This window comes from Anomaloglossus baeobatrachus, chromosome 7, assembly GCF_048569485.1.
Source record: "Anomaloglossus baeobatrachus isolate aAnoBae1 chromosome 7, aAnoBae1.hap1, whole genome shotgun sequence".
Lineage (NCBI taxonomy): Eukaryota > Metazoa > Chordata > Amphibia > Anura > Aromobatidae > Anomaloglossus > Anomaloglossus baeobatrachus.
In genome coordinates this window covers 250,139,816-250,159,381 of record NC_134359.1, presented here as the reverse complement: position 1 = coordinate 250,159,381, position 19,566 = coordinate 250,139,816, and the positions used below count along the sequence as shown (strand labels likewise).

Below are 19,566 nucleotides of genomic sequence, written 5' to 3'. Positions count from 1 at the left end.
CGTCACAAATTCCATGACCCCAACGAGATCGCTGTAGCGAAATCGTAGCGTGTAAAGCCACCTTAAGTCTCATTCAGAAAGCACCACTTTAGGTCCATAAACAGTGTCACTAGCCCTATCTGATTACAGAGGACTCATGTTTTAGGCATTAGAAAGATAGTGGCAAACTAATGGCATTAGGACTTGGCGGCAGCATCTCAGCCCAGCAGGTCTTCACCAGAGTTAATGGAGACACGGATGACTGCACTTTATCATGAGGTCAACTCCTGAGCATGCAGGTGTAATCAGCTGGGAGACACTAGCTTGGAGAAGCCTCTCCAGTAATTCCCTCCGCAGCACACACTCCTTACCTCCCCTCAGCTCCTGGACCAGACACTAATTTGGCCTTCGCTTCCTCTAACACAGGGGCCCAGACAGATTTCTTCGATGTCTAAAGCCTGCTTTACACCTTACGATATCACATACGATATCGTATGCGATCGTACCCGCCCCCATCGTATGTGAGGCATGTTCAATTTGTTGACCGTGTCGCACAAACGATTATTTCCCATCACACGTACTTACCCTTCCATAGTAGTAATGTGTCGGTCGCGAACGATCCGACACAAAGATCCGGCTCCCTGCTGTGAACGACAGGAGCCGGATGACCAAAGTGAGCCACTAAAATCGCTAAACGGCTCTTTTCGCTGCTGAAACCCAGCCCACCCGTGTCTAAACTCCGCCCACTCTGTGATCGAATTGGTCCCTTGTAAGTGGGCGGGGTTTAGCTGCAGGTGGGCGTGGTTTCAGCAGCGTCATTATAATCTTAAATATGTGTTCACCTGGGGTGAACACATATATAATAAGGAGCCGAGAACGATCCGAATGAGCCGGCTCTTTTTGGTGAGCGGAGCCATGGGAACCGGATCACCAAAAAGAGCTATTCCATACGACCTCGATGTGGGCGGCGAATCTCCACTTCCTGGAGTGGGAGGGACGTTTGGCGTCACAGTGACGTCACGCGGCAGCCGGCCAATAGAAGTGGAGGGACGGAGATGAGCGGGACGTAAACATCCCACCCACCTCCTTCCTTCCGCATTGCCGGCGGGAGCCGCGGGACGCAGGTAAGATCTGTTCATCGTTCCCGGGGTGTCACACACTGCGATGTGTGGTACCTTGGGAACATTGAACAACCCGATGTGCAATTTTAAGGAAATGAATGACGTGTATGCGATGAACGGTTTTACGTTCAATCGCACATAGCTGTCACACGCTACAACAACACTAACGATGCCGGATGTGCGACACTTCTTTAGATTTGTTGTAGCGTGTAAAGCCTGCGTAAGGGTGCGTGCCCACGATCAGGGTTTGCTGCGTTTTGGATGCAGCAAGCTTCAGCTGTGTCCAAAATGCTGCAGTGTACAGTGCAAGCATAGTGGACGTGATTTCTTGAAATCCCATGCTCACAGTGCTTGTTTTTCCGCAGCAAACACTGACCTGCGGTGCGTGTTTCCAGACCGCAGCATGTCAATTGTTTGCTGCGGAATCACATGTGCCCTCCATAGGGAGAACACAAGCGAGAGACCGCAGCGCACTGAACCCTGATCGTGGGTACAAGCAGCTGCGGTCTCCTGCATTCACCTGCGGAGGAGACGCGCGGCCCTGCAGGTCAGGTCAGAGCTCACTGTGTTCAGGACTCAGTGAGTCCTGATCGTGGGCACATTCCCTAACAGGAAGGTGCCTGAAAATTGATGACCCGCAATCGCTCAGCTGTGTCTGCCTTTCTTTAACAAGTGTTTTGGTCCACAGGAGGTCAAGGAAGGGATGAAACCCTCAGGATGGCATTCAGGATATCAGGAGCTTTACTCCAGCACATCTTCTCAGTGCATCAGTATAGGCACACCCCCAGTTTGTCCACATTTATCAGGACTATCTGACCAGTGTGTTTACATCTGTGCCGAACACAACAGATAAAATTGTGCACATTGTGCATCAGTAGCTGAACAGAGCAATGCTGGTTACAATATGTTTTTAAGGTTTGGATGGCAGAATTGATCCAAATAATGGAATCCGTTCTGCATCAGGTTACCTCCGGCTTTTCCTACGACTATGAGGGGAAAAAAACACTCTGTGGCCACATGTCCAGTATGTGAATGTATCTGAACACATGTCTGAAGGGAGCGAAGAGTGCTTCATGACCGTTATTTCAGCAAGAAGTAAAAGTCTCTGCACATGAACCCCCACCAACCAAAACTTTTGACATGCCTCCATAACATGTTAAAGGGGTGTAAACTAAGTCTCCAGTCACTCTATGTGACTGCAGATTCATGAATCCTCCCAGCGCACACCCTGTGCCCGCATGGATTTGCCAGTTTCTCAGCCAGCTGGGAACGGAGGGCATGTGACCGCATTTGTGCAGTATCCATGTTCCCAGCCAGAACCTGACCAGTGGGTGCAGCCTCGCTCAATACAAGTGTATGGAGTGGGCGCATCTGACTAGTAGGTGCAGCCATCTATTGGGGGTGGCCTCACTCAAAACAAGTGTATGGAGCGGGCACATCCAACCAGTAGTCGCAGCTGTCTAGTGGGCGCGACCTTGCTCAATACACTTGCATGGAGGGAGGCCGCACCCACTAGTCAGGTTCTGGCCAGGAACATGCGTATCGCACAATGCTGTCACGTGGCTGCCATTCCCGGCTCAGAAACCGGCAAATCCATGCAGTGCACAGTCTAGTCTAGTGGGCGCAGCCTCACTCCATACATGTGTATGGAGTAGGTGCATCCGACTAGTAGCCAGAGCCGTCTAGTGGGCGCATCCTCTCTCAATACATGTGTATGGAGTGGGCGAATCTGACTGGTTGGCACAGTCGTCTAATGGGTGTGGTCTTGCTCAGTACATCTGTATTAAGTAGGGCAATGCCCACTAATCAGGTTGTGGCCAAGAACATGCATATCAGACAATTGCGGTAACGTGACTCCTGTTCCTGGCTCAGAAACCGGCGAATCCATGCAGCGTACAGCGCATGCACAGGGAGGATTCACAAGTTTACAGTCACATAGAGGGACAGCAGACTTCTCATTTTAGACTGGACACCCCCTTTAAAAAGTTGTTTCACAACAATGATATTGATGATCAGGATAAGTCAAGGATCAATTTTACATCGGCGGAGGTCTAATGCGGGCGTCACACAAGACGATCTATCGTGCAATCGCATGAGCGATCGCACCCACCCGCCCCCGTCGTTTGGGCGTCACGGGCAATTAGTTGCCCGTGGCGCACAAAGTCGTTAAATCCCCATCACACGCACTTACCTGCTGAGCGACGTCGCTGTGGGCGGCGAAAATCCTCTTCCTGAAGGGGGTGGGACGTTCAGCGTCACAGCGACATCACACAGTGGCCGGCCAATAGAAGCAGAGGTGCGGAGATGAACGGGACGTAAACATCCCGCCCACCTCCTTCCTTCCGCATTGCCGGCGGGACGCAGGTAAGCTGTGTTCATCGTTCCCGGGGGGTCACACGGTACGATGAACACACCGGCGCAGAGAAGAAGAAACGACTTTTTGAAAATGAGCGACGTGTCAACGAGCAACGATAAGGTGAGTATTTTTGCTCATTCACCGTTGCTCGTAGCTGTCACACGCTACGATATATCAAACGATGCCGGATGTGCGTCACGACGTGACCCGGCCGACATATCGCACGATATATCGTCTCGTGTGACGCCCGCATAACGCCCTGAACCCCCACCAGAGCCAGCGTCAGACAGATGTAAGTGTCGCAGGCGGGGGCGCAGACGACGTCAGGAGGAAGCTACCCGAGGCGCTTGGATCCGGGATCGTGGCTTTGGCTTGAGTGGCAGCCGGATCCGGGGTTCGTGCAGCAGCCTGTCGCCCACAACTGTAATAAGGGGTTATTTACAGGGGAGAGTTTGTCAGTGACGCCACCCGTGGGTTGCGGTGATAGTTTGGTGACACCGCCGCTGCCTTGGCATGGGGCGCCCAAGGCTGATGGAGTGGGGCAGCAGGATGGTATCCCCTCCACGGGTAGGGGAGGTGTTGTCCCGGGGCCCAGGTGTAGGTGGAGTGCAGTGCTGGGGTGCAGGTTGCAGGTTGGACCGGATGACACCGGTGTACTCACTGTTGTTAAATAAACCACACAAAGTCCAAGAAGTAAACCAAGTGCCGGATACCGGTAGCCTAAGGAGGGATGTGTTCAGGTCCCGCACACCGGTGAACAGATCAGGGGCCCTTCCTCCTGCACTTCTAGTTTTGTGTCTCGTGTTGAATAGTCCGCATGGAACGGGAAAAGTCCCCTCCCGGTGTCTTTGCTGTGGGAGCTGTTGCCCGCGAGATCTGACCCTTGGGATCTTTGCACGCACTTGCAGACGCCCTATCCCCCGCGCTAGGCTTCCGTCTCGCTCTATCTGGGCTACTCGTGGGAGCAAGATCTGGAACCTTGTCACATGCTGGCTAATTGACAAGGTGCTTGCAGCTGTCCTCGCCCTGGGTACTCCGACTGTGCACGGCCTCTGGACCAAATTCTCGCTGTCGGCACCGGCGGGCTACAACCCTGCCCCGGTCCACTTAAGGTCTCCGGCGACCGGATCTCCGTCGCCTGTGGCCCTGCTCTGCCGTCTGCCACCTAGTCAGCTCAGGTAGTCCGGTAGTCCGGGAGCTACAACCCCCGACTACCACTCCACTCCTCTCACTTCCTCTGCTCAACTCTAACTCCTCCACTCTACTGACGTGTTCCCTCCCCTAACACCTCAGGACCCCTAGGTGGGCGTCACCATCTGCCTGGGTGACTAGGCTTTGTGGCTGGTGTTTGTACCTGTGTGCGGGGTTGTGTTGGAGGCCAAGGAGGAGGGAATCCTGCATCTGGAAGATGGATGCAGTCTCCTGTGACAACCTGATTGTGTCTGGGCGTCACGTCACGTTGGAGCTGAACAGCATGGCTCTAGGTCACTTCCAACTATAATGTTTGAGCTGAACAGCATGGCTCTAGGTCACTTCCAACTCTAAAGGGTGCTTTACACGCTGCGACATCGCTAACGATATATTGTCGGTGTCACAGTGTTTGTGACGCACATCCGGCGTCGTTTGCGACATCGCAGCATGTGACAGCTAGGAGCGACGATCAACGATTGCAAAATTGTCAAAAATTGTTGATCGTTGACACGTCGCTCCTTTTCATAATATCGTTGGTGGTGCATGCCGCTGGTTGTTCGTCGTTCCTGCGGCATCACACATCGGTATGTGTGACACCGCAGGAATGACGAACATCTCCTTACCTGCGTCCACTCGCAATGAGGAAGGAAGGAGGTGGGCAGGATATTCCGCCCGCTCATCTCCACCCCTCCGCTTACATTGGACGGCTGCCGTGTGACGTTGCTGTGACGCCACATGAACCGCCCCCTTAGAAAGGAGGCAGTTCACCGGCCACAGCGACGTCGCAGGGAAGGTAAGTCCGTGTGACGGGTGTTAGCGATGTTGTGCGCCACGGGCAGCGATTTGCCCGTGTCGCACAACCTACAGGGGCAGGTACGCTCGCTAGCGATATCGATAGCGATATCGCAGCGTGTAAAGTGCCCTTAACATTCTACGATTCTATAGACTACTTAGTAGTCGCTGTTGAGTACTGCAGATCTGCTGTTGTTTAGATGAATTTCATTGCTGTGAAACAACCCTTTAAATATCTGTCGAATGTGTTGCTCTCTGTAAGTCTTCTTTAGAAGGAAGAAAAACAGGTGACATTAAATAATGTAACATTAACTACTAGAAAACATTGATTCTGGGTGACATTATTTTTGCTGATTACCAGCGAAATCAATGGATGAATTTGCTGTGGACTTCAGAGTGATCAATCCGAAAGCCATTACCATGGGTCAGTTATATGGATGCTTTGACCCCGTGAGCCACGAGTGGACGGATGGAGTACTGGCGACTACTTTCAGAGAGCAGGCGTCCTCCACTACGGATGATCGGAAGTGGATCGTATTTGACGGCCCGGTAGATGCTGTTTGGATTGAGAATATGAATACGGTCCTAGACGACAATAAGAAGGTAACGAGATCTTCTATTCTAATTTCATTGATGATGTAAGATAATTATATCACCTCTCACTCTTTATTATCGATGTGTATATTGATGTCTAGTTAGAAGTGACTAGTGACATGTAATTGACATTGCAAACATTCATCCACAATCCATGAAATTATACGAGAGCACATGCTTTTATTATGATTGAGGGAATTCTCGGAAAAGCGAAATGGGTGTTTTGGCGTCTGTGAAGAATGGTCAATATATGATAATTGGCACCATGCCCGCTTTCCTCCCCTTTAGCTGTGCTTGATGAGTGGTGAAATCATTCAGATGAATTCAAAGATGAGCTTAATTTTTGAGCCCGCTGACTTGGAGCAAGCTTCTCCGGCAACTGTGAGCAGGTAATTGGATTTTTCTTCAAATGGTCAGGTTACTGTCTTATTTTCCCAGCGTGCGTCATCCTTTTTGCTTGAGGGTGTTGTGTTTTTCTCATCCAGGTGTGGGATGATTTATATGGAGCCCCACCAGCTTGGATGGAATCCTTTGAAAGATTCCTACATGAGCGCTCTGCCGGAGCATCTGATGAGCGAACACAAGGAATTGGTAAGAGAATCACTGACTCCGGATGAAATAATAACACAATGACTGAATGCTGAATATTTGATTGTCAGGTATCCAGGTAGTGTAGCTCCGCTCTTTGTTTTCTGCGTAAAGAGATATTTCCGAGATCTCATAGTATGATCTGACTTAAAAAAAAGAAATTCTAAATATATTACACTTAAAAGAAATGTATTGTGTTAGCCTCTCTTCCTTCTCTAAATAGTGAAATCCTAGGGAGTGTTCATCTCTATTGGATCCATCTTCGAGTAGTTACAGTGCCTACAAGTAGTATTCAACCCCCTGCAGATTTAGCAGGTTTGCATATTCGGAATTAACTTGGCATTGTGACATTTGGACTGTAGATCAGCCTGGAAGTGTGAAATGCACTGCAGCAAAAAAGAATGTTATTTCTTTTTTTATTTTTTTTTTAAATTGTGAAAAGTTTATTCAGAGGGTCATTTATTATTCAACCCCTCAAACCACAAGAATTCTGTTTGGTTCCCCTAAAGTATTAAGAAGTATTTCAGGCACAAAGAACAATGAGCTTCACATGTTTGGATTAATTATCTCTTTTTCCAGCCTTTTCTGACTAATTAAGACCCTCCCCAAACTTGTGAACAGCACTCATACTTGGTCAACATGGGAAAGACAAAGGAGCATTCCAAGGCCATCAGAGACAAGATCGTGGAGGGTCACAAGGCTGGCAAGGGGTACAAAACCCTTTCCAAGGAGTTGGGCCTACCTGTCTGCACTGTTGGGAGCATCATCCGGAAGTGGAAGGCTTATGGAACTACTGTTAGCCTTCCACGGCCTGGACAGCCTTTGAAAGTTTCCACCCGTGCCGAGGCCAGGCTTGTCCGAAGAGTCAAGGCTAACCCAAGGACAACAAGGAAGGAGCTCCGGGAAGATCTCATGGCAGTGGGGACATTGGTTTCAGTCAATACCATAAGTAACGTACTCCACCGCAATGGTCTCCGTTCAGACGAGCCCGTAAGGTACTTTTACTTTCAAAGCGTCATGTCAAGGCTCGTCTACAGTTTGCTCATGATCACTTGGAGGACTCTGAGACAGACTGGTTCAAGGTTCTCTGGTCTGATGAGACCAAGATCGAGATCTTTGGTGCCAACCACACACGTGACGTTTGGAGACTGGATGGCACTGCATACGACCCCAAGAATACCATCCCTACAGTCAAGCATGGTGGTGGCAGCATCATGCGGTGGGGCTGTTTCTCAGCCAAGGGGCCTGGCCATCTGGTCCGCATCCATGGGAAGATGGATAGCACGGCCTACCTGGAGATTTTGGCCAAGAACCTCCACTCCTCCATCAAGGATCTTAAGATGGGTCGTCATTTCATCTTCCAACAAGACAACGACCCAAAGCACACAGCCAAGAAAACCAAGGCCTGGTTCAAGAGGGAAAAATCAAGGTGTTGCAGTGGCCTAGTCAGTCTCCTGACCTTAACCCAATTGAAAACTTGTGGAAGGAGCTCAAGATTAAAGTCCACATGAGACACCCAAAGAACCTAGATAACGTGGAGAAGATCTGCATGGAGGAGTGGGCCAAGATAACTCCAGAGACCTGTGCCGGCCTGATCAGGTCTTATAAAAGACGATTATTAGCTGTAATTGCAAACAAGGGTTATTCCACAAAATATTAAACCTTGGGGTTGAATAATAATTGACCCACACTTTTATGTTGAAAATTTATTAAAATTTAACTGAGCAACATAACTTGTTGGTTTGTAAGATTTATGCATCTGTTAATAAATCCTGCTCTTGTTTGAAGTTTGCAGGCTCTAACTTATTTGCATCTTATCAAACCTGCTAAATCTGCAGGGGGTTGAATACTACTTGTAGGCACTGTATATTACCGTATAAAAGGGAGTCCCAAGTATTCCCAATACTCCGCTCACTTACATCTGTCAGTCCCATGTATTCACTATATACCGCACAGCTACATCTGTCACAGTCCCCTGTATTCACTATATACCGCACAGCTACATCTGTCACAGTCCCCTGTATTCACTATACACTGCACAGCTACATCTATCGCATTCCCCTGTATTCACTATAAACCACTTGGCTACATCTGTCAGTCCCCTGTATTCACTATACACCACTCAGTTATATCTGTCACATTCTTCTGTATTCACTATACACCACTCGGCTACATCGTTCACAGTCCCCTGTATTCAGTAAACCCTGCACAGCTACATCTGTCACAGTCCCCTGTATTCACTATACACTGCTCATCTGCTGCTATCACAGTCCCCAGTGTTCACTATACACCACTCATCTGCTGCTATTGTTGCGGGCGGAGAGGGGTTTTCTTTGGGAACACCGCTCGCCTGGGGAATCTCTGGTGCTCGGGTTCGGTGCTTCTGCTCCTCGGTGGCTCGAGCACGGGGCCGGACCCGGGGGCTCGAGCAGCGCCTCCTCGCCCAAGAGTGAAAGGGAAAGGTTTGGTGGTGGGATGTCGGTTGTGACGCCACCCACGGGGTTGTGTGATGGTGGGCACCACCACTGCTGGTGACGGGGGTTCCCGGGAGCGATGGTGGGGAGCAGCTGAGGTGTTGGCCCCTCCGTGGGTAGGGGCGGTTGGTCCCGGGGCCCGGTTGGGGGGATGAATGGATGGATGTTGGTGAGTAGGGGCTAGGTGCAGGTGCCGATGCGGGGAGGCAGCGCAGAAGCGGGACAGCGATACGGTGCAGTGCTGTTCCGGATGGCACTGGTGTACTCATTCAGGTAGTCAATAACAGAGTCTCTGGTAAACCAAACAGCTCGATGGACGGGGCCCGCAGTCGGCTGCGGCGCCTTCACTCTCCCCAGACGGGTTGATGGCGGCTGTCTTTCCCTGCACCTGTGTGTAAGTGTTTGACCCCTATGGATTCCCACGGGTGGTCCGCTCCCCGGCTTGTACGTGTCGGGAGAGCCAGTTTTGCCCACAGGCGCTGGCCCTTGGATCTCTGGCCGTTGGCGGTGGCTCTTATCCCGACGCGTTGGGCTGTTGCCTTCTGACGGGACTTGGGTGGGAATGAACCCCTGAGGTCCAGACCGCAATCAGTGAATTTGACCGTTACAGCGGCTTCCGAGCCTAGTCGGGGTCTGAGTACCCTGCCTTGGTGCTTAGCTTCACTCCGCTCCCCGGTTCGGTACCGGCGGGCCACCGCCCGACCCCGGTCTTATGGTTCCGCAGATGTCCACTAACTCCTGCAGACGGCCACCACCATCTGCCGACCTTGCTGACGGTGCCTGGGCTCCGACCCAGACACACACAGTCTCTACTTTTACTCCACTCAACTCCAAACTACAACTCAACTCACTACTTTTCCCGCCTCCAGGCCTGTGAACTCCTCAGTGGGTGGGGCCAACCGTCTGGCTCCGCCCCACCTGGTGTGGACATCAGACCCTGGAGGGAGGCAACAAGGGTTTTGTTTGACGGATGTTCCCTACCAGGGAAGGGTGTGTGTGTGTGTGTGTGTGTGTGATGTTATTCTGTGACCCCTGGGGTCCAGGGCGTCACACTATCACAGTCCCCTGTATTCACTATGGGTCTTTCACCTACACTACCATCACAATAGTTTTGATTTGCTTTTTGTCATTGGTTGTAGATGTAGAATTTACCTTTTTATTGTTTTGTACACCATACTTAGGAAACCCTGTATGTTTCAGGTTGATTCTTTACTAGTATTTCACAGGCCCCGTCATTTTAGTTCTCTGCCTCGTTCCTTTTCACTAGTTTTTGTAATTCTTCCCAATACCGATATAATTACAGTCAGTTCTGATTTATCCGTACAAATCAAAGAACAATGAAGTTTATACATTTTTAAAGTGGAGTCGGCTAGGTGCCATAAAGGTCGTCCTATCCAAATGGTTGATGTTCTGAGATTCTGTATCAACCATGTGTTTTATTATCTATAATTTATGATCATGTCAGCAGCAGAAAGTGAAGCTGAACACATGTAGAGTTCTCCGACGGCGGCTCCATCCTCTATACCGGTGCAAAGTCAGAAGACATGATTACATTTCCCTATAGACAGTATATGTACATATCCGTGTATGTAAATTTGCATACTATTGTGCTGAATGTACTGAAATATTGTTTACCTTTTTATTCTTTGGCTTTCCAGGACCACACACGGTTAGTATATTATATGATGATTTTGTGCCCTTTTCCATGTTTACAATATGAATGAAAAAGAGATATGATGATACGCGACTTGACTATACGCAAAGAAATTTCTAGATTTACCCTTACATGGGGCAAAGCGGCAGTTCCTCAGCCCTAGCCTGTATCTAAATGCCCTGAATAAGGCATATTGACTGATGGGCACGATCCAGGGTGGGACTGGCCCACCAGACTACTGGAGGAGCACCTGGTAGGCCTGACAGAATAAAATAAAATTATTTTTCAACATCCACACCATTATAATAATGAAAATACTGCAATATAAAGTTAGTCTAAAGTGTGGTATATAAGGACCATGGAAAAATCGCCACAGCAGAACCAGAACCAAAGAAAAAAAGCGATCAGACTTCCTATGTGAGTAAGATATTTATTGATGCAAAGTATAGAGTACAGTGATAGACATACAAGAGGGTGTCCAATCCGGTGCGGACCACAAGAATATAATACGTCAGGGGTGGTGACGTAGGCATCCGCCGAAACGCACGTCCGTCGGGTGGGGTGCCTTCCTGTGTGTGCGGTGAGACAACTTGGTAAGCAACATTAGTATATACATATGCATGCCTTAATTTATAAATTATTCTGTCTCCCGCGGTGGGCTTTTATGGATCTCATTCCACATAATGATATTGCCATCTATACAGGGATATGGCTATTGTTTACAACTTCTATCTTTGTTGAGATCCACATATTGATTTCAATCTATTATATTCTTGTGGTCCGCACCGGATTGGACACCCCCTTGTATGTCTATCACTGTACTCTATACTTTGCATCAATAAATATCTTACTCACATAGGAAGTCTGATCGCTTTTTTTCTTTGGTTCTGGTTCTGACAGAATAAAAGGCTATAAAGCTCATGGAGAAGACAACCCTATTTACTTAGGAACTATTCACTTTTGTCTAGAATTTTTTTCCTAAAGGGACTATTTTTTGTATATAAATAGTACTATAGAAATGAAGCACAAAAAAATGAAAAAGAAAAATGAATTTAAAAGATTTAAAACAAAACAGAAAAACATGTTATCCCTAGTCTGACTACTGGGATCCTCAGTGATCTCAAGAACAGGGCTCCGGAGCCACAGGAATGGGAGTCCTGTAATGAGTGGAGCAGAGGTGCAAATTTTTGGCCTCCATTGTATTTATTGGCTAGAGAAAAAACTGATGGCACTCCCAACATGCAAACTGAACATTGCATATAATAACAAAAAAGGCACGCTATGAAATACTAAAGCATGCAAACCATAAATGCATGACTTCGGAACGCCTGACTAAATGGCCTTACCTTGCTCGACCGACCATTGCCCCCTACCCATTTTCCAAGTTCTTATATAACATAAACACAAAGACTGCGTGACATTGGATATAAAAGGCCACAGCAGCCCCATTTATTAAACAACATTAAAACATGAAAGCATAAATAACATTTTAAATACCCAATGAAAGCACCCAAAGGAGGAGTGGTAAATGAAGGTTCCCAAAAACCATTCAATTGCAACATCAGCTCCACCATCTGCCTTCAGCCGCAGCACACCGGTTGAGGGCACCTAGCCAAATGTTGGCCAAACAATGTCCCACTGAGACTCAACCCAGCAAGGAACCATGTTACACCAATCAGTTGCACCACCAGGGGTAACCTGTTCCTGCACTGGGTTCCACCCCTCGCTCTTTTGTGCAAACCCCCACCTTCAAATACCCCCCCTTTCTCTGACTGCTGCAACGAAAGTCACCTGCATCCTCTTCGCCACATCGGTTGACCAAAATCACAACAGGGCAGGTGGGCGGGAGCGATTCTGGTCACCCTCCAGGTAAGAATGACGAATCCCCCCTAAGGAACTGAATTATATACCATCCCCCAAAACACCACCCTCTAACCAATTACAGTGCACCAAATTTTAACTGATCCTACAGCTCCACCCTACACTTTTCCCGCACAAAAGCAAACACCACCAATTAACCCCTTAACTGAGACTAATGCCTAGCATACCTCCTCAGTCATTCTGCCCTAGCTTGAACACCTTCGGGGCAGCAGTCTGGGCTGTTCCTTTACTGCTAAAGGAAATCTAGGAAAAATTGAGATGTTTAGCATACAAAAATGGCCTCCTGTGTATGGGCAAGTACTAGAGAATAAAATCACCGGTGGCTAATGGGGGAGGGGTTCACAGTCAGAGGGCATGACTACATAATCTAAACAAAAAAAACTGACGGCACTCCCAAAATGCAGTCTAAACAGTTGAAAAACTGTCTAGATTATGGAGTCATGCCCTCTCACTGTGCACCCCTCCCCCATTAGCCACAGGTAATTTTATTCTGTAGTAATAGGTTCCTAGTTGCCCATATGCAGGAGCCTTTTAACCCAGAGAGAGGGGTTAGAGTAGATACCCAGTATACAAAATATGCCTTGATGTGGCTACTGGGCAGATATAGAAATGCTAAATATCTCATTTTTTCCTAGATTTCCTTAAGCAGTAATGCACGTCTATATTCTTACATTCATGGTTTCACGTAATATGAGATTGCCTTGACGTGGCTACTGGGCAGATATAGAAATGGCCATTTTTGTATGCTAAATTTATGAATTTTTCCTAGATTTCCTTTAGCAGTAATACAGGTTTATATTCTTACATCCATGGTTTGCATGCTTAGCATTAGCATTTCAGACTGCAACTGTCTTGTTTTGTTTCACTCTATTCATTGTCTGTGGGACTGCCGGAGAAATCTGAGAAGTACACTTTGCTATTTCCAGCAGTCCCATAAATAATGAATGGAGTGGAGGCCAAGAGTGCGCACTCAATACGGGGCTCCCATTCTCTGGTATCCAGAGTCTCTTTTTCAGGATTCCTTGGGTCTCCGCTGTCAACTCATAGCGACCATCAATTTATCCCCTTTTCTATGGTTACAAATTAACTTGTGGGGTTTTGTTTTTTTTGTCAATAACCCTTTAAAATAAAAACATGATTTTACAAATTCCCTTTTAATAAATGATCCACAAATACAATGTATTCCATATGTGGATTGTGTCCCATCAGAAACATTTCCTCCTGCCGGCGCAATCCATCAAGGGCCATAAGGCACTTTTTCGAATGTTATAAAATAAGAATTCTTCGAGTGGTGTTCTTCTTCTTGAGCAGACTTGTAATCATTCCCTAAATCTGACAGGTACAAAGGAGTGTGTTCCCGGTTTTATGATGTATCGTAAAGGATTGCCGGGTTATTTTAGGCTATCGTATTTTTTAGTGCTACCAATTTCAAGCTTTTGTCTTGTGCTTTATTTTACTTTTAGATTAATGACATGTTTAACTGGCTCGTTCAGCCATGCCTGAATTTTATCCGTCTGGAATGTAAATTTCTGGTGCAGACGTCTCCCATCCACCTGACATACAGCATGATGAGGCTTTACACCTGCTTGATCGGTACGGTTGTTCATTTTCATTCTCAAGATTAGTAAATGCACAGAATTTCATTCTTAGTCTTATAATGTGAATTCTGAAATTTCCATCCACATACTGGATATGTAATGGTCATGACTTTGTGCTTAACTTTATTACTAAGTGTATATACAGTGGGGAAAAAAAGTATTTGATACACTGCCGATTTTGCAAGTTTTCTCACCTACAAAGATTGGAGAGGTCTGTAATTTTTTTCGTTGGTACACTTCAACTGCGACAGACAGAATCCAGAAATAATCCAGAAAATCACATTGTATGAATTTTAAATAATTAATTTGCATGTTATTGCATGAAAAAAGTATGTGATCATTTACCAACCAGTAAGAATTCTGGCTCTCATACACCTGTTATTTTTTCTTTAAGAAGTCCTCCTATTCTGCACTCATTACCTGTGTAAATTCCACTGTCATGATCAATGCTTGACCCAGTCGCTGCTGAGCCGTAGCATGTATCCTCTCTCTAGAGGTACTGGTTTCATGGGAGGGGCTTTTTCCATTCTGCCTCGTTCTGGAGGTCATACCGCCATATCTTGGTGATGCTGCCTCCGGAACTCTGCCAGTAATAGTCCTGCTCTGCAGCGTGCGTGTCTTTCTTCCATGAGTGTGCTCTGATCCGTCCTTCCTCTCAGTTACCTTGTCCTGACCTGTGTCCTCCCTGTACCGCTCATCCGTCCCATTCCCCTTGTAACAGCGTGTCCCTCCCCCACCTGTGCTCATGGTGTAATAGTCTGTCCCTCCTTTGTACTGCTTCTGGTGGGAGATTGTTTGTTCTTCTCAGCATGGGACTCCTCCAATCCACAACTTGGTAGACAGAATGTCTAGAATCCTTTCATGTATCAAATGTCCAGGGGAGGTGTGCCCTTCTGCCCACCTAAGGGGCTGATCCCAGGAGAGGAGAACAATGAGACCCATGTTAGTCAGTTAGTTGGATCTCAGCTGGAGAAGAACTCGGAATATATAGCTGAGGCTAGATCCTAGTGCCTGTGTATGGACGGTTACAGATTGGAGATCAGTGGCCACGTGGGATTGTGTTTTGTTGTTCACCCTGTTGGACTCAAGGAACTCATATAAGGACCATTGCCAAATTTTCCCTGGCGTCGGAATACCGGGAGGCGCCCCCGGTCTGTTGTTTTGTAGTGGACTCCTTGCAGACTTTAAGGATTTATATTCATGTTTGGTGCTTTATCTTTGTGTTTCCAATAAAGCCCTTTGGATTGTTCCTTGGCCTAGCATCCCTTACTTCTCTGTCGCATACCCCGTCACACCCCTGACTCCCCGATTCTGTCCTGTGTCTCCTCTACCTTGTCCTTTGACCCAGGTCCTGTCCTGTGACTTCTCTATCCCTGCATGTAGTTTTGACCTCCTGTCTTCTGACCTTGATTATTATTCCTGACTTTGGCTCCGTTTCTCCCTTACATCATTTACTAGACTTTCTGGTATCCTTAGCTCCCACCCGACCACGACTTGCTTTTTCTGTGGTATTGACGAGACATCCTGATACTGACTTGGCTTGCTGACTACTCTATTGTATTCTATCACCCTCTACTGGGTTTGTCTGCTTACTGCATATTGGAGGTGTCTCTCCAGCTAGCTTCAGGGCCCCCACTAGAGCAGCGTGACATACACCTGTTTGAACTCATTGCCTGTATAAAAGACACCTTCACACACACTTAATCACACTCCAACCTCTCCACCATGACCAAGATCAAAGAGCTGTCTAAGAACACCAGAGAAAAAATTGTAGAACTACACAAGGCTGGGATGGGCTACAGAACAATAGGCAAGCAGCTTGGTGAGAAGGCAACAACTGTTGCCGCAGTTATTAGAAATGTCTGTATGCATTTTTATTTCCTCCTCGGCCCAGGAGTTAAAATTTTTAACAAAATTTCAATATTTTCACAAATTATTGTAAAAAATGTAAATTTAAATTTACCACTATCGTGAAGTTCAATGTCCCATGAAAAAAACCCAGTATAGAATCACTGGGATCAGTTGAAGTGTTCCAAAGTTTTTAGCTCATAAAAAACTAAAACTCATAAAATGATACTGATCAGAATTGTACAATTTAGCCTGGTCAGGAAGGTGAAAACAGGCTTCAGCAATAAGGGGTTAAATAAAGTAACTTTTTAACTAGCATACATGAAATATATCACACCAGGGGAGTACTGGAGTAGAGTTGCACCAAAATTTGCCTTTCTTTCGACAAAAGTTGCATTTCATGAATCAGTCTAAACCATCTTTAAAGGGAACCTGTCACCAGTTTTTTCACTATTAAACTAAAAGTATCCCCTTCTGCAGCTCCTGGGCTGCATTCTATGAAGGTTCACCTTGTTCCTTACTAAAATTGTAAACCCCTGAAATAATTTTAGAAAATCTGATCATATGCTAATTACCTGATCTAGTCAGATGGGCGTGATAATTTTCGGCTACTTTCTCTCCTTCTGGCCTTGCTCGCCGTTCTTCTTTCATGATTGACATGGATGACACTCTGTCATCATCCACGTTGCTCTGAAAAATCTCGCGCCTGTGCAAAGTCATTCCTAACTCGCGCAGGTGCAGTTCACTCTGTCCCATCGTTGGCAGAGTTGAAAACATAATTGTCCTCGAGCGCCGGTGAGGTATTTGTGCAAGTGCGAGATTATGGTCAGGTACGAGGATGACGCAGGTGAGGTCATGCACAGCGCCGACCATAATCTCGTGCTTGCGCAAATACCTCGCCGGCGCGCACGAGGGCAACTATGTTTTCAGCTCTGCCAGTGATGGGGCAGAGCAAACTGCCCCTGCGTGATCCGGGAATGACTCTGCACAGGCGCGAGATTTGGCAGAGCAACGTGGATGATGGCAGAGTGTCATCCATGTCAATCATGACAGAAGAACGGCGAGCAAGGCCAGTAGGAGAGAGCACGCCCATCTGGCGCACACGGGTCATTAGCATACGTGGCGGTCAGATTTTATAAAGTTATTTCAGAGGTTTACAATTTTAGTCAGGAACAAGGTTCACCTTCATAGAATGCAGCCCAGGAGCTGCAGATGGTAATACTTTTAGTTTAATAGGGAAAAATCTGGTGACAGGTTCCCTTTAAGAGCCACAGTGACGTTAAAATTCAGAAAACAAAAATGAACCAACTTGAAAAAAGGCGCAGATTGTTTGCTGAAGTTGTTGCAAATAAAAAATGTCACTAATTGAGAGATATTCATGCTAAAAAAGTTGTGGAAATGCAATGATGAATGGGCTCTTTTTGTAGGCATCCGTGGATTTTGGTCAAACCTTGGACCACAATGGATGGACTAAAGGGTACTTTACACACAACGATATCGCTAACGATATATTGTCGGGGTCACGTTGTTCGTGACGCACATCCGGCGCCCGCCATTAGCGATATCGTTGTGTTTGACTAAAAGGAGCGTCGATCAACGATCGCAAAAACGTAAAAAATCGTTGATCGTTGACACGTCGCTCCTTTTCATAATATCGTTGGTGGTGCATGCCGCTGGTTGTTCGTCATTCCTGCGGCATCACACATCGCTGTGTGTGACACCGCAGGAACGACGAACATCTCCTTACCTGTGTCCACCGGCAATGCGGAAGGAAGGAGGTGGGCGGGATGCTCCGGCTACTCATCTCCGCCCCTCCTCTGCTATTGGGCGGTCGCTTAGTGACGCCGCTGTGACCCCGAACAAACCACCCCCTTAAAGGAGAGATTGTTCGGTGTCTCCAGCGATGTCGCTAGGCAGGTATGTGCGTGTGATGCTGCCGTAGCGATATTGTTCGCTACGGCAGCGATCACCCCCATGAAGAAACAGCGACGTGGGCGGGTGCTATCGCTAGCGATGTCGCAGCGTGTAAAGCACCCTTAAGCATAGGTCTCCTGACCTGAGCATAACAATCTCATAGAAATATAGGAAGCTGTCTCGCTTGGGATGGGAGAGTAGGGGCCCGTCCATGATTTAGCGTTCCGTACTCAGACCGTCTGAATGAGCCCTTTGAGTTTCTACTCAGATTCTGATTTGAAAACTCAGCAAAAAGTCTCAGCGAGAATTTATTTGACAAACTATGGCTGTTCACGGCCTAATATTATCCAGCACAGAAGACAACTAAAGCCCATAGGTATGAGATTAATCAAGACTGTGATTGATTAGACCACTTTTTTTTTAACTTCATGCAAAGGAGAAGCTAATACCTCCATTTGTACACCCTTCAGAGTTTTGACACATTTGGTGTCTCGGCTTTCTCTACTCCTACGCCTCCGGTGATTGCCAAAGGAGCCTTCATCAAAATCAGCTTACTGTAACTTTGGAGATTTGTACCATTTGATTTCTTTTCTAGCAGCACCATAACGAAAATCAGCCGGAGCGAGACAGAATGTGCAATCAATAGATCACAAATGGAGATATTCTGCTATATATTTTTTCTTTATATTTCCTCATATTCCAGTGAAATGGTTCTTGATGGCCCAGTAAACTATTTCTGACCTGGATGATTGCTGTGTGCACAAGACAGTTATAGAATAAGATGACTTGTGGATGTCTTGCGTGAGGCAGAGATAACACATGCCAATATTTCTGCTATGTCACCTTGCCCATGTGTGTTGGTCCATACAAGTTTGGAATGTCCATTAGATTGAGAACCGGGACATACACAAGAACCTATTTCAAAGAGTTGACTCACAAAAAAGACACAGAAAAGGGTATAAATGTCAAGTATAAACAATGGTATTCCTCTGTTGATCACAAGATGGTTGATTGAATGGAGCAGGGCCGGCTCCAGGTTTTTGTGGGCCCCGGGCGGAAGAGTCCCAGTGGGCCCTATAAACACGCAGACACACACACATACACAGATACGTACACGTACATATACATATTTAAAGACAAACTCACAAAGATACATATAAACAGACAAATCTATACAGTCATATACACTGGACATACATAGATACACATCATACATGCATACAGACAGACACACTGCTCTGCTGCATACATACAGACACACACACTGCTCTGCTGCATACATACAGACACACACTGCTCTGCTGCATTCATGCAGACACACACTGCTCTGCTGCATTCATACAGACACACACTGCTCTGCTGCATTCATACAGACAGACACTGCTTTGCTGCATACATACAGACAGACACTGCTTTGCTGCATACATACATACACACACACTGCTTGCTGCATACATACATACATACAGACAGACAGACACACACACTGCTCTGCTGCATACATACAGACACACACACTGCTCTGCTGCATTCATACAGACAGACATTGCTCTGCTGCACACATACATACAGACAC

At 47.0% G+C, this 19,566-nt stretch overlaps 1 protein-coding gene across 1 annotated transcript in view; it reads left to right on the top strand.

Annotated features, from left to right (window-relative positions):
- DNAH3 (dynein axonemal heavy chain 3) overlaps positions 1-19,566 on the top strand; it is a 594,186-nt gene that overhangs the window by 397,557 nt on the left and 177,063 nt on the right. The window contains exons 36-39 of the mRNA XM_075319752.1: positions 5,801-6,042; positions 6,322-6,422; positions 6,519-6,624; positions 14,094-14,223. Coding sequence (XP_075175867.1) covers positions 5,801-6,042; positions 6,322-6,422; positions 6,519-6,624; positions 14,094-14,223 — 579 coding nt within the window. The remainder of the gene's footprint in view (positions 1-5,800; positions 6,043-6,321; positions 6,423-6,518; positions 6,625-14,093; positions 14,224-19,566) is intronic.